Below are 14607 nucleotides of genomic sequence, written 5' to 3'. Positions count from 1 at the left end.
AATTTATAATTAGGAATAATATTTTTTTTATAACTTTCCATTTACAAATCACATGAATGCGGTTTGCTTTGGGGTTCATCTTTATTTTATTTACTGTTGTCCTTTTGAATTTACCTAGTTATATTTTGTTCCAATCAACATAATCTTTAGTTTAAAAAAGTTTCTCACCTTAAAGTAGTTTAATTGCATATAATACCTTAAAATTTGAAGCTTCTTGTTTCTCTTTTTTTTGAGGAAAAAAGGCTTTGCTATAAATTCTCTCAAAACTTTACATATGTACACATAATTTTTCTGTAGTCAATCATTTCATTAACAAAATGTGTACCTAAAAAAAATAGAAATTATATTGTAAATTAAAAAAAAAAATCATTAACATATGATTTTTTTTTTTGAAAATATGAAAAAAGGTTACAACTTATTTCTAATATGGCCAGAGTTACATTCCCGGCTAACAAGAAGATAGATATCTCACAGAAGAGAATATATTATAGAATCGATCAATAAAGGACAAACGCCACCGATCAAATGCAGAAGATGAACATGAACAAACCAATCTCTTTCATCATAAAATTGCACAAAAGAAGCTTCTTTCTTCTCTATCAGTCTCATGTTTCAGAGACTGCAGCATCAGCAGGCATGAGAAGAGAAGAAGAACAAGAACAAGCAAATAATAAAAAGGGGGGGAAAAAAAAAAACCTGAACCAAAATCAATGTATTTACACATTGTCTGACCAAATAACAAAGGTACAACAACAAACAAACAAGCAAGGGACAGCCATGAAAGCTACCATTACCTGTCTTTTTGTGCCCCAAACCATGTGCCTGCATTATATCATTCCTGCGCTTCTTTCATCTCCCTCCCCCCCTCTCTCTCTCTGTCTTCTTGATCCTGCAAATTTCATACCTTTTTCTTTACCTCTCTAAAACTTTACCTCTACCTAATTTTCCTAACAACATCATAGTCAAACTCAAATCCACACCGAAAGTACAAGCAACATTGTTAATTTGCAGATTCAGGCTAGTTTTTTTCGCTCAAGAAGACTTGAGAGACAGGAAAGAGGAATCAAATTGTTCTTATTTAGATATATACTTATCTGGATATGTTTAGACTGAGGAGAATAACAGTTAAAGGAAATGTTAAAATTGAATCATTCTCCTCAATTTAAACATACCCCTTATGGAAACTTTCTGTGGATCACTTCTTCTTGGACTTATCCTTGTTGCTGGAGAAGATTGAACCCAAGCCGAATAAATTTGCAGAAGGAACATTGATAACAGGGTTGACTCTAACGCCATTATGGACATAAGATCCATGGATTTTCTTCAGTGGAGGCTTTTGATAAGGCCTTGTGGGAGTATGCTTGTGAGGATTTTGCTTCATGTTGGGACCTTCCTTTGAAAGTGGCATCCTCTTAGCACTTGGGGTAGGAGCAGAACCAGTCGAATTGCTTCTTGATAAAAGTGGCAAAGGACATAAGCTTCTTCCATAGCCACCACTGCCACAACTGCTACTTCTTTTGAATCCCCAGAACGACTTGTTAGTATTATTAGAATTAGAACTCTGCTTCTCATCAACTTCATCAGTATTCACTACAGGTTGCTGCTGCTTGAGCTCTCTGAGGCTTTCGTTCCTGATTGTTTTCCTGGTTGAGGCATTTTCACGAACAGTTTCAGTGGGTGGGACGGTTTGATGAAGTGGTGATTGGTCTTTCTTCTTCTTCTTCTTCTTGATCTCAGTGGGAATCATTTTGCCATCAGAGAAGAGCTCATCCGCTGAAGATGACTCTTGCTCCAAGCTCTCACGAACACAAACATCAAAATCAAAGCTGGAGTTCAAACCAGAGGAGTTTGATCTAAAAGGGGTTTGCTCAACTGGGATAACATCTGATTGAGAGAAATCATGCGAGAACGAAATTCTCGGACTCATTGTAGAAGCCCCACAATTCTCAGAGCAAAGTTCGACTGCCATTTCGATCAATCTTTGGGAAAAACTAGGAACCACACAGACCCACACCCAGATTTGAAGAGAAAAAACAGTACAGAAAAAAAGCAGAGGATGGATTGATTGTACTGTTGAATAGAATGGCTTGAAACAGGGTAGCAAAAGGTAGGCTAGAATAAAAGGGACGTCAGAGAGAAGTCAGGAAATAGGAATAACGTAAAAGAGAGGAATTGCATTTCAGAAAGTTAAAAAAAAAAAAACAGAGAGAGAAGGAATTGAGTTCTCTGTCTTTCTTTCTCTTGGTGAGTCTGACACTTGAAAATCAATCAAGAACAAGCCTGCAACTTTAAGTGGTCCAAAGAGGAGGAGGACGCGGAAAGGTGTGAGAATGAAAATGGCCGATGGGGTTGCAGGAAAATGAAGGAAGATGATGGAGACCTTGGGAGTTAGCCTTAACCCACCACTGAGTGATGTGTTTGCTGTTGATTTAAGCTGGCTTGTTGGAGAAGTACAGAAAGAGATGAAGCAACGTGCGAGGAGAGACAGGATTATGACGGGATTAGGTTAATAACTAACAACGTCCTCGCGTTTTCAAAAATTAGCAAAAACCATGGAGAGAGAACTGTAGTTTTAGGGGGAAAAACAACTCAAATACTCAAAATCTTTTATTAATTAATATTTTTCACTAAAATTATACTTTTCATATAAGGTTCCCAAACACTTTTCACGATCTTTCTTTTTTTTCGTTATATTTTTTTTGACCAAATTTTTTTGGTTATATAAGAAAACCATGATTTTGATATTAGTTAGGAAAACATTGTCTAACAATTTTTTTTCACAAAATCTATTTTACTAAAAAATCTTATATTTCTCACAATTTATTTTATAAAATTTTAAATTATACCAATGCTTTATTTTAGTCCAAGAAGAAAACCTAACCATGCCTTTTAAAAAAAAAATTAATCCAACTATTAAGTGTAAGAGTAAACTTTTTACAATTGGGTCTTATATAGTCAATGACACCAAATATTTTTTTTTCACCTTTTTTTATATGTGGAGTTGTGAGTTTGAACTCTTCATAAAAGGATAATGAATACATGAATTACAGGGGGAAAAAAAAACCTATTCACAATTAAATTGCTATACAAACACTGAGATTTGAACTTTTAACAACTTGCTTTGGGTAAATAGTTTGTATCCATCACTAACTTAATTTGAGTTGAAAAAAACTATCCATGCTTATCCAAAATCCAACATTTTGGGGAAAAAAGCATTATTATGAAATTATTATATGAATTGTGAAATCTATTAAGAATGAATTTAAATAAAACTTAAAAAAAATCAATTAGTTATTGTTGAATTATGAATCACGTGGCTTCATTTAAATTTTATATTGATTGATTGATTTTTCGCCAACGATATGTTGATTGATTGATTTATATAATATCATTATTTTAAAAAAATTATACTTTTCTTTTTAGGAATTTTATTATTAAAGTATATAAGGTATTGTACTAAGTTAGTCTATAAATTAACTATAGAAGGCTTATTTATATGAGTAAAATACTCTAACTATCCTTTTAATTTGTATCAATTACACAGATATCTCTTGTATTTTAAAAATATATAGTTTAATCTAATAAGTTAACACATTTAGGAATATCTAAAAAGATTCTAAAAACATTATTTTTAACTGAAATTTATATTAAAATAAATTTTACTTATTATTTTGCTCTTCATTCTAATAAATTCCTAAGTTATATTTTTACGGTTAGATAAATTTCATTCATTTAAGGCAAACATATAAAAACTTAACTAATTTTTTCAATAAATATATATACTTTGACTAAACATGTTTATAAATTTTTGTAACAAAGATGTGCTCAAAAATTTTGAATTATAAATTTAAATAATTTATAAAATTTTTTAAACTTATACAATAAACAAAGACTATTCTTACAATTTAAAAGAAATCAAAGTAAATAATTTCTAATGAATATGATAAAATATTAAAATTATAAATTTTTTTGATATATATCAAAATTAATAAATTTTATAACATATTAGAAATTTTAAAAATATATGTATTAGAATTATTTTTGATTTTATAAAAACATTTTTAAAAAATAAATGTCTAAATAATTATTAAGTTAAAAAGTGACATTTTGATTAAAACAAATTTTAAGTCAAACTCAACGGCCAACTAGCTATTTGAGTGGATGAAAATTGAATATTAAATATAGAAACGAGGTTAGTGTAACATCTATTTTAATTGTAAGGGAGGTTTATATATGTTTTTAAAATAGAGGGAAGGTTTCTATAATTGAGATAAAATAGAAGGGTCGTTGATGTAATTTACTCTATTTATATTGCTTTAGCAATTTATATATGAACTTTGGATTGGAGTTAGGATGAAAATACAATTTACATGCTTCTTACTATGAATATTGCATGAGTGGATACCCATAACTCCTAACTTTTAGAATTCCCATAGGATTTCTTACCTTCAAGTGTTATAAACTACATAATCTCCTCAATAAATGACTAGGGAGGAGTTTCTTATTGTTAATACCATTATGATATTCTTTATTCCTTTATAACCCTAGTAGAGAACTTCAATATTTGAGAGCTTATAAATAAAGGTCATGCATACGACATTTGTACTATGAAACAAAGCGAATGAGAAAAAAATCATTGTCTTTTATATCTCCTGTTTTCCTTGTTACTCTCTAGTTTCCTTATTTCTTCCTGACTTATAACATCTTATCAGCACAACCTTACTATGAAAATTTGATATTTCGTAAGATAATGTATTCTCGTTATCCAATTATCTCCTTATTCAATCATCATCATATATAATCTTAATCTTCTATACATTTGTTACATATTAATTTTGTATTATATACTTTCTTACTTATCATGTTTTATATTATATAATGTTATTCTATATACATTTTAAGTTTTTCATTACATTACATTTTTTATCTTTTATTTATGTTATATTATGTTATTTTATTTTTCTCCCTTTGTGTTTTATATTATGTTATTTATGTTTTTTTAATTGATATAATTTATGTATCATCTCTACTTGGTATCTATGTTGTTTTATATTGTTTTTTTTACTAATTCTCATATATATATATATATGTATATAATTTATACTATTTATATTTTCTTTTCCCTCATTATATTTGTTTATATTTATTTATGTTATTTATTTATGTTGTTTATATAATTTGTTTATAATAATTGCCTAATAGTATTATATGTGAGTATAGGTTTACTTATTATTTATATTATAAATTTGTATTTATTTAATTTATTTCACTGTAACATTATCTTTGTTTTTAATTGAAATTGTTAGTATTTATATATGATAAATGCATATTAGTTAGTTTATTGCAATATTTATATATTTATTTATATTATTGCTTTTTCCCCCTTCCTTCTATATATATCATATACATTGTCCCTATATTAGTTATTGTGACTAATTATTTGTGTTGTTTATCTCTTCCATCCACATATATGTCTATTTGTTATTCTTCATGCTTTATTTATTTATTTATTTATTTTTGTTTATAATTTTGAAGGAATAATTTATTTATAAGTGACTTTTGAATCCTAATATTTTATTTATTATGGTTCAGTATTCATCAATTTTATTGTAATTCTTATCTTTGTCATTATCATTTTAGTTTAATCCACGGTCAATCTTACCAAACTCGAGTTTACAACTCTTGATATCACAAAAAAATTATTTATCTTGGATCTTAGATGCTAAAATCTACCTAGATGTCAAAGGCCTAGGAAATACTATTTTACCTGGAAATAAAGCAACTAGCCAAGAAAAGGTTAAGGCCATGATTTTCTTATGCCACCATTTGCATAAAGGGTTGAAAGCTAAATATGTAATGGTGAAAGATCCATTAGAATTGTGGAATAATTTAAAAGAAAGATATGATCATCAAAAAATGACAATTTTGCCTAAAGCTCGTTATAAATGGATGCATTTCAGGCTCTAAGATTTTAAAACTATAACCAAATATAATTCAGTAGTTTTCTAAATAAGTTCTCAATTGAAATTATATGGTGAGAAAATAACAGAAGAGGACTTATTAAAAAAAAAAACCTTTTTAACTTTTCATGTTTCAAATGTGCTCCTACAACATTAGTATTGTGAAAAGGAATTAATCCCATGTCTTCTTGTGGCTAAATAAAATAATAAGCTATTGATGAAAAATCATGAGATTCATCCCATTGGATCAGCTTCATTCCTTGAAACGAATGTGACTGTGTGTAATAATTATCATGTGCGTAGATGTGGTCATGGTCGTGGCCGTGGTAGGGGACGCATTAATTACTGTTATTATGGTTGTGGAAGTAACAATTATACACTACAAGAAATTGTAGAAGTAGCAGCGGAACCTTTCTAGCGGTTAAATAAAACCGCTAGAAATTTCAGATATTTCTAGCGGTTCCTACAAAAACCGCTGCAAAATACAGACGGTTTGACCATTAAACGCACATTTCTAGCGGTTACCCCCTAACCGCTAGAAAATTAGAGCTAGAAAACTCCCCGGGCTTTGGCGGGAACTTGGCGCCAAATTTGTAGCGTTTACTTTCTAGCGGTTCAGGCTAATAAACCGCTAGACACTGAAAAATTCTAGCGGTTGATGCATGAAGCGCTAGAAATTTTTTTCATTCCCCGAGGAGTTTAGAAATTTCTAGCGGTTCACGGCCGAACCGCTAGAGATATCTAGCGGTTCGGCCGTGAACCGCTAGAAATTCCCAACGGTCATATGACCGTTGGGAATTTCTAGCGGTTAGGCACAAAACCGCTAGAAATTTCTAGCGGTTTTGTGCCTAACCGCTAGAAAGTCTCGGTCTATATATACCCCCCCCACACTCTCACTTCTTCAATCGTTCTGGAAGCGAAGCTCTGCTGAATTTTCTTCACAAACATATTTGAGTTCTGATTCAGTTGCAGATCCTTATTTTCAGGTAAAAATAGTAATTTATTGATAAATAATTTTTATTTTATGTTTTATTTTATTAATTTTATTATGTTATAGCTTATAAATTATTTTTTTTTATTTCATTTATAAATAATTACTATTTGTTGTTATTAGGATGCCTCGTCGACATGGGAAAGACCCAGTTGATCCTGAGAGAGCTGGACCCAGTGAGGTTCATCATGATGCTGATGAGCCATTTCCCAGCATTCATGACTACGATCTGAGCGAGGAGGATATCCTCAGTTTTATGGAGCAGGATGGTATTGAGCGGACTGAGGAGGCTCATTTTACTGGGGATGAGCAACCCCATGCTGATGCTGCTGACGAGGAGGAGGAGGAGGAGGAGGAGCAGGATCAGGGGAATGAGTATCCCCAGGCTGCACAGCGTCCTGCTCCGAGACGTCAGGCTGGTTATGAGGTGGAATTTGTCGGTAAGTATTTATTTTAACTTTTTAAAGTTTTGATCAGTATTTAATTTATATAGAAATTATATTAATTTATTGATATATAATTTATTTCTTAATTAAATTTTGTAGACACTGAGGGGAACAGGTCCTATCGGAGGCTGACAGCCAGAGAGCTGTCTATGATGACGGGCGGACGAGTGGTTGTGCCGCTCAATGAGTTGGGCCAACCGACGAAGAAAGGTGGCCAGTTGTACAACAAGTACGTGCGCCTCCTTGGTCAGCAGTGGACGCTGTTCCCCATCTACGTGCAGGACTGGAAGAAGATCACCTCAGACAAGAAGCAGCAAGGCTGGGAAATAATGAAGGTAATATAAAATTGTTATTTATAATTTTTTTTAATTTAAATAAATGATTATATATTTGTTTTCAAATAATTTAATTGTTTGATTATAATTTTTTATTTATTTAATTTGTTTGTTATTTATAATATTTTTAAAAGTAGTTAAATGAATATATATTTTTAATTTAAATTATTTAAAAGTAGTTAAATGAAAATAATTTGTTATTGATTTCATTAATTTATTACTTATAATAATTTTAAATTTAGTTGAGTAAAAATATTTTTTTATTTAAATTACTTAATTGTTTAATTATTATTAAACTTTGATTAATTTATATTTTATTTATAATATTGTTAAATTAGTTAAAAACTAATTATTTGTTTTTAATTATTGAAATTGCTTAATTATTTGTTTATAATTTGTTATTTAGTTAATTTATTATTTTAATCATAGAGTAAATTATTCTGGGGGAGGAGTTGAGGGCTGACACGATCAAGAGGCTGGGGATGGCATGGAAGAACAGGAGGGCCGACCTGTGGAGGGAGAAGAAAGGTGACGGGACGAGGCCCCTCCAGGAGATACTGGCAGATGTACCTGGTGGAGTCCCGGACCAAGACTGGTCCACTTACGTCTATTTTAGGATGACGGCTGACCAGATGGTATGATAATATTGTATTAATTATAATTTCTTTATTTTTATCCGACTTGACTCATTTAATTTAATTTTTTTACATTTGCTTCAGGCTCTTTCTAGGAGAAATGCTAGGAGCGTCAGGCATCAGACGATACGTCATAGGGCTGGATCCAGGAGCTTTGCGATCACTTATGACGAGATTGTGAGTACTTGAAATAAATTTATTAAATATGTAGATGTATTTAATTTGTAACTAATTATTTCTTTGATTTCATTTACAGATAGAAAAGACGCAGCAGGAGCGGGGATACACGCCCACTTATGGCGAGATGTGGCCGATGGTGTATAGACCCCGAGACGGGCGTGCGTCGGATGAGGTTGAGGAGATAGCGGTAAGTAATAAATTAAATATTAATATAATATCACAGTGTAGATATCATTATATTATAATTAACTTCTTTATATTAATTTTGGTAGGCACGGATGACTCAGGTCGATTTTTGAAGGTAGTCTTGGCCGGCCGCAGCACCCTGGTCGAGTTAGCGGGCTTGGACTTGGACCTACACCGACTAGGTGCCCCGCTCAAGTGGCGCTGGCCCTTCATATACTGCTGGGAGCCTCTAGATCTGCACTTCGCTCAACAGCGATAGCCTCGCATCCTCATCATCTGGATCGCGAGGTGATATGCAGTAGGCTCCAGCCTCGGAACTACGAGTCGACTTAGCGAGCTGCCGGGTTCCTCCTCATTCAGGAGGAATTGCGAGAGGAGCTCGACAAGAGTCGAGGCAGGAGTCAGGATCGTGCCGAGAGGTCAGTTCCCAGCGTGATCGTCAGCTCCAGACGCAGCTTGACCAGCTCTTGGCAGGCTGCTACGGCTCTGCGTCATGTGGTGGTCAGTATAGCTCCAAACATCTCGGTTCCTGACATCCCCGACCTACACATGCCACCAGTCCCGCCCCTACCCGCCATCCGCAGTCCAGTCCCAGCAGGTTGAGCGGCCTGCCACCGTCAGCCGGAGGATTCAGCAGAGGATGATCCCGATGATGCTGCTTCTGCCCCCCACCCATGATTTGCTTTCATTGTATCGGATTTTATTAGAATCTAATTTTACGGTTTTATATATTATTTAGATATTTATCTAAATTTTATATTTATTTGTTTCCTTTATTGATTTATTTCTATAATTTTATTTATGTCAAGTACTAATTAATATTGAAATATTTATTTATTTATTACAACATCAACATTACAATTATTAAACACGTTAAACATATTAATTACTCGAAATAATTCTATAATCATTTATTAATTTAATAAATATTTTTTAAAACTGTAGAATTTTCTAGCGGTTCTGGTGAACCGCTAGAAATTGTAGAATTTGACCGAATTTTTCTAGCGGTTCTCGTGAACCGCTAGAAAATTCTCAAATTGACCGAATTTTCTAGCGGTTATAAAACCGCTAGAAATTCAAAACAGATGTCCCGTTAAACCGCTAGAAATTTCTATCGGTTTGTAACCGATATTTAGAATTTCTAGCGGTTAATAACCGCTGGAATTGAATTTTCCGTCCGTTAAAACCGCTACAATTTGTAGCGGTTTTGTAACCGCTACAAAAAATGACCGTTCCTCCTCCCTCCTTTATAAGCTGAAGCACTTCAACTGAATTTCATTTTAACTTCTCTTTGAGCTCTGGGCATATTTTCACGAAATTTGAGCATTATTAGTCATGGATAGGTCGTGGATCAACTTGCACCGGTCGTCGACTCCGCAATACTTGGCTGGTCTAAACTATTTCTTGGATTTTGCTTTCGCCAATGCTGCCGTAAATGGTAAGATTCAGTGTCCCTGTCCTAAATGTAATTTCAAAAAGTGGCATCCCAAAGATATTGTTAGGGAACATTTAATCTTTAAGCCTTTTCCGCGAGAGTACGTATTTTGGCAACTACATGGGGAACGCTAGATATGGGTGCTGAGTCAGTGCCAGTAGTTTCACGGATGGGAGTTCGAGTGGATGAGGCCGATGCCGTGAATGATGCTGTGCGTGATGCTTTTGGTGTTCACGAAAGCTCGAATCCCAACGAAGATGAAGTAGGGACCTCAACCGGAGTTTCTAAGAAACGAAACTGCTCGGGAATTTTTTGACCTCATGACCGAAGCTGACAAGCCTCTTTATTCTGGGTGTACAAAGTATTCGAAGTTGTCATTCTTGGTGAGGCTGTATCACATCAAATGCTTGTGCGGTATGACTGACAAGGCGATGTCTATGTTGCTGGAGTTACTGGGAGATGCTTTCCCCCAAGCTGAATTCCCTCCGTCTTTTTACGAAGCAAAAAAGATTATTAACAAGCTTGGCTTGAACTATAAGAAGATAGATGCATGCCCAAACGACTGTATGCTATACTGGGGAGATGATGCCAACAAAGAGATTTGTACGAGATGCAAGACGTCACGCTATAAGTCGGTACGAAAGGGCAAGAAGCAAAAGAAGAAGAACCGGCCAAAATTCTCAGGTACAAATTATTACAGCGTGTTACTTGTTCCGTCTCTAAAAATATTCGGTATTTTAAATTTTTAATATATTATTTTCTTAGATACTTTCCTTTGAAACCACGGTTGCAAAGAATGTATATGTCATCAAAAATGGCTCAGCACATGAGGTGGCACGCGACTGAGGAAAACCTAGATGGTAGGTTAAGGCACCCACGAGACTCGGAGGCGTGGAAAGCGTTTGATGCGAAATTTCCAGACTTTGCCAATGATCCTAGAAATGTACGTCTTGCATTGGCAACCGATGGTTTAATCCCTTCGGAAACATGAGCACAAGTTACAGTATCTGGCCGGTGGTGTTAATTCCATACAATCTACCACCTTGGATGTGCATGAAGCAGAGCTCCTTTTTGCTTTCCATGATCATTCCTGGCAAGAAAGCACCAGGAAATGATATTGACGTATACCTGCAACCGTTGATACACGAATTGCTCGACCTATGGACGAATGGTGTTGAGGCATATGACTCACATGACAAGCAACTATTCAATCTCCGTGCAGCCTTGATGTGGACAATAAGTGATTTTCCCGGTTTGGGAACTTTGTCTGGCTGGAATGTGCATACTGGGTTGGCCTGTCCTGAGTGCAATTTTGATTCTGTGCCATGTCGCCTTCCACACAGTCGCAAGTGGTGCTTCATAGGACATCGACGGTTCCTTGATTCCAAGCACAGACTTAGATTGCAACGGATTCGCTTCGATGGGAAACAGGAGAAGAGAGATCCTCCTGTTACTTTGTCTGGTATGGATATTTTGCGGCAGTTAGAAGATGTTCATATCGAGTTTGGTAAGAGTGTGGATCCCGAACGATTGGGACGACGATCTCGTGGGACATCTGATACGCAACCTATGCAATGGCGGAAGAGAAGCATATTTTTCACTCTTCCTTATTGGGAATCTAATTTGCTACGACACAGTTTGGATGTTATGCACATTGAAAAAAATGTGTGCGATAATGTGCTATATACGTTGCTCAATGAAGCTGGAAAGTCCAAAGACCATCTCGCAGCTAGAAAAGATTTACGGGCCTGGGGAATTCGTGAAGAGGCTTGGCCTGATGAAAACGACAAGTTTCAGCCAGCTAAATTCACCTTGACAAAGCAGAACAAGGATATCTTCCTCTCGACGTTGAAGAACATAAAAGTACCAGATGGATATTCTAGCAACATCTCAAGGTGTATCGATCTGCAGGCTCGAAAGGTTACTGGGTTGAAAAGTCATGACTCTCATGTTCTTATGCAACAGTTACTTCCATTGGCCTTGAAAAACACACTTCCTTCTGATGTATCGGTGGTTTTGGTAGATGTAGAATTATGTTCATTTTTCAAGAAGTTGTGTGCGAAGGTCTTGGTAGCGGAAGAGCTTGATCAGCTGCAAAATAAAATTATTCTTACACTTTGTCACTTGGAGATGATATTTCCTCCATCATTCTTTACTGTTATGGTTCACTTGACTGTCCACCTTGTTCGAGAAGCAAAGGTTGCTGGCCCAGTTCACTATCGATGGATGTACCCTATAGAGAGGTACTAGATTATCTTTTATTCCCGCCTCTTTAAATTTCACATTGTTCTTTCATTTACTCGTAATTATTAATGCAATTTTACTTACAGGTACTTGGGAAAATTAAAATCATATGTTAGGAATAAGGCATGGCCTGAGGGGTCAATAGCAGAAGGTTATTCCGGAGATGAGGTCCTAACTTTCTGTTCGAGGTACTTTGATGACATGGAGACATCTTTTAACCGCCCGCGTCGCGTAGATGATTCTCCTCCCGGTCCTTCCACGTCAACTTTATTTCCTCCTGTTGGGAAACCAGTTGGAGGATATGAATTCTTCAGACTCACTCCTACAGAGAAACTCCAGGCACACAGACACGTTTTGATAAATTGCAGCCAAGTTGAACCCTTCATGCAGTAAGTATATATATCATATAAGCTCACTAGCTTTTACACTTTATATTTGTTTCTTATGACTCTTCTAACAAATTACACTTTACTATAGTGAGTTTAGGAGTTATCTCAGGCGTCAGCTACGGGGCCGTGCGCGTTCTGCTGACATTGATAAAAGAGTCCACAAAGAGTTTCCCAGTTGGTTTACACGTCGAATACGTAATGACAACAGCCCATACACAGATGAATTCAGAGCTCTTTCTCTCGGTCCGTTAGACCATGCACGGAGGTTTACCGCGTACAATGTCAACGGCTTCAAGTTCTGTACGGTTGCACGTGATCAGGGATTGCTCACACAAAACTCTGGAGTTTGCGGGACATTCGGAACGAGATGTTATGCTAGCAGTAGTGATGGCGATATGCGCTTTGGAGGCGTCACTTACTATGGAAAGCTAATTGACATTATTGAGTTGACTTACCAGCTTTTCACCGTGACACTGTTCAAATGCTCCTGGGCAAATACGACAACTTCACGGGGACTCGCTACTGACCATTTGGGCATCACCTCAGTCAATTTCTCAAGACTTATTCATACGGGGGCATCTGAAGATGAGAGCCATATATCCTTGCTTCTGAGGCACACCAAATTTACTATGTCGAGGACGAGAAACATAAAGACTGAATATGTCGTTCACCTCAAGCCACGGATCTTTACGATATGGGTGATGGTGACATTATTTACGACAGTGAACCCTTCCAACCCTCGAATTTTGAAGACTTCTTTCCTCAAGGAGATGATAATTTGCCACTTATCAGGTACACGTCTTTTCTTAAATTATTTAAATAATTAACTACTAATTACTATAATTTTTTCCAAATACAACATAATTTAACAAATTTTTTTAAAATATGTCCTTTCAGGCCGGATGATGATGGAGAGTAGCAGCATCCAAAATAAATTATTTAACAATTTTTCGTCCATAAATACATATGTATAAATTAAAATTCGTAAAATTTTTTTAAAAATAAAAAAATTTCATTTGTAGCGGTTCATAACCGCTACAAAGTTTTTACGAAATTGTAATTTATAGCGGTTATTAACCGCTACAAATTACAATTTCGTGTGAAATTGTAATTTGTAGCGGTTAATAACCGCAAAATTACAATTTCGTGAAAAAATTTTTGTAGCGGTTATGAACCGCTACAAAAACATACCTGTAAATTAAAATTCGTTCAGATTTTAAAAATAAAAAATACTAAATTTCTAGCGGTTAATAACCGCTATATGTAACCGCTACTAATTACTAGCGCTTTTATATACGCTAGAGAAAATGAATAACAGCTACAAAATGTTATAAAACGCTACAAAAACACCGCTACAAATGTGTCGCTGATCTCTATAAATACCATATCTCTCTCTACATTCATTTACCATCTCTTTTTCTTCCTCTCCTATTCTTCTTCATAATTCTCTCTTTTTTCTTACTATCTCATATTGTGATTTTTTTCTCTTTACTCTATGGTAAGTGAATTTTATTTTATAATTCATTGTATCTTTTATTTGTTTTTATTTAAAATTTACTAACATATTTATTTCTCCTTTCCTTTCAGATTTTCTTCTCCACATTTGTCATGCCCTCCTCAACTGATTCAAATACTCATCAACTTAATACTATAGGTTCAATATTCCAAAATATATCATCTTCAATTCAACTATCTTATTAAATATTAATTTAATATCTTGTTAGATTAAATTCACTTCTTTAACACATTCATAATTTAATTACATATTTTTTATTACAAAATTGAATATATAAAATGTAACATATA

At 34.6% G+C, this 14607-nt stretch overlaps 1 protein-coding gene across 1 annotated transcript; it reads right to left on the bottom strand.

Moving 5' to 3' along the window:
- Nucleotides 1–541: 541 nt before the first annotated feature.
- Nucleotides 542–2138, bottom strand: LOC114736353 (uncharacterized). The gene is made up of 2 exons (XM_028924140.1): nucleotides 1173–2138; nucleotides 542–889 (listed from the first exon to the last, which is right to left on the bottom strand). Exon 1 carries the CDS (start codon nucleotides 1967–1969, stop codon nucleotides 1196–1198), a length of 774 nt encoding a protein of 257 aa, XP_028779973.1. The 5' UTR covers nucleotides 1970–2138; the 3' UTR covers nucleotides 542–889; nucleotides 1173–1195.
- Nucleotides 2139–14607: the final 12469 nt, after the last annotated feature.

The sequence above is a fragment of the Neltuma alba genome, unplaced genomic scaffold (genome assembly GCF_004799145.2).
Source record: "Neltuma alba isolate B1F8T4 unplaced genomic scaffold, ASM479914v2 tig00013329_pilon, whole genome shotgun sequence".
In the NCBI taxonomy this organism is placed as follows: domain Eukaryota; kingdom Viridiplantae; phylum Streptophyta; class Magnoliopsida; order Fabales; family Fabaceae; genus Neltuma; species Neltuma alba.
The sequence above is the reverse complement of the archived record's forward strand: the minus strand, read 5'-3'. Positions and strand labels throughout refer to the sequence as shown.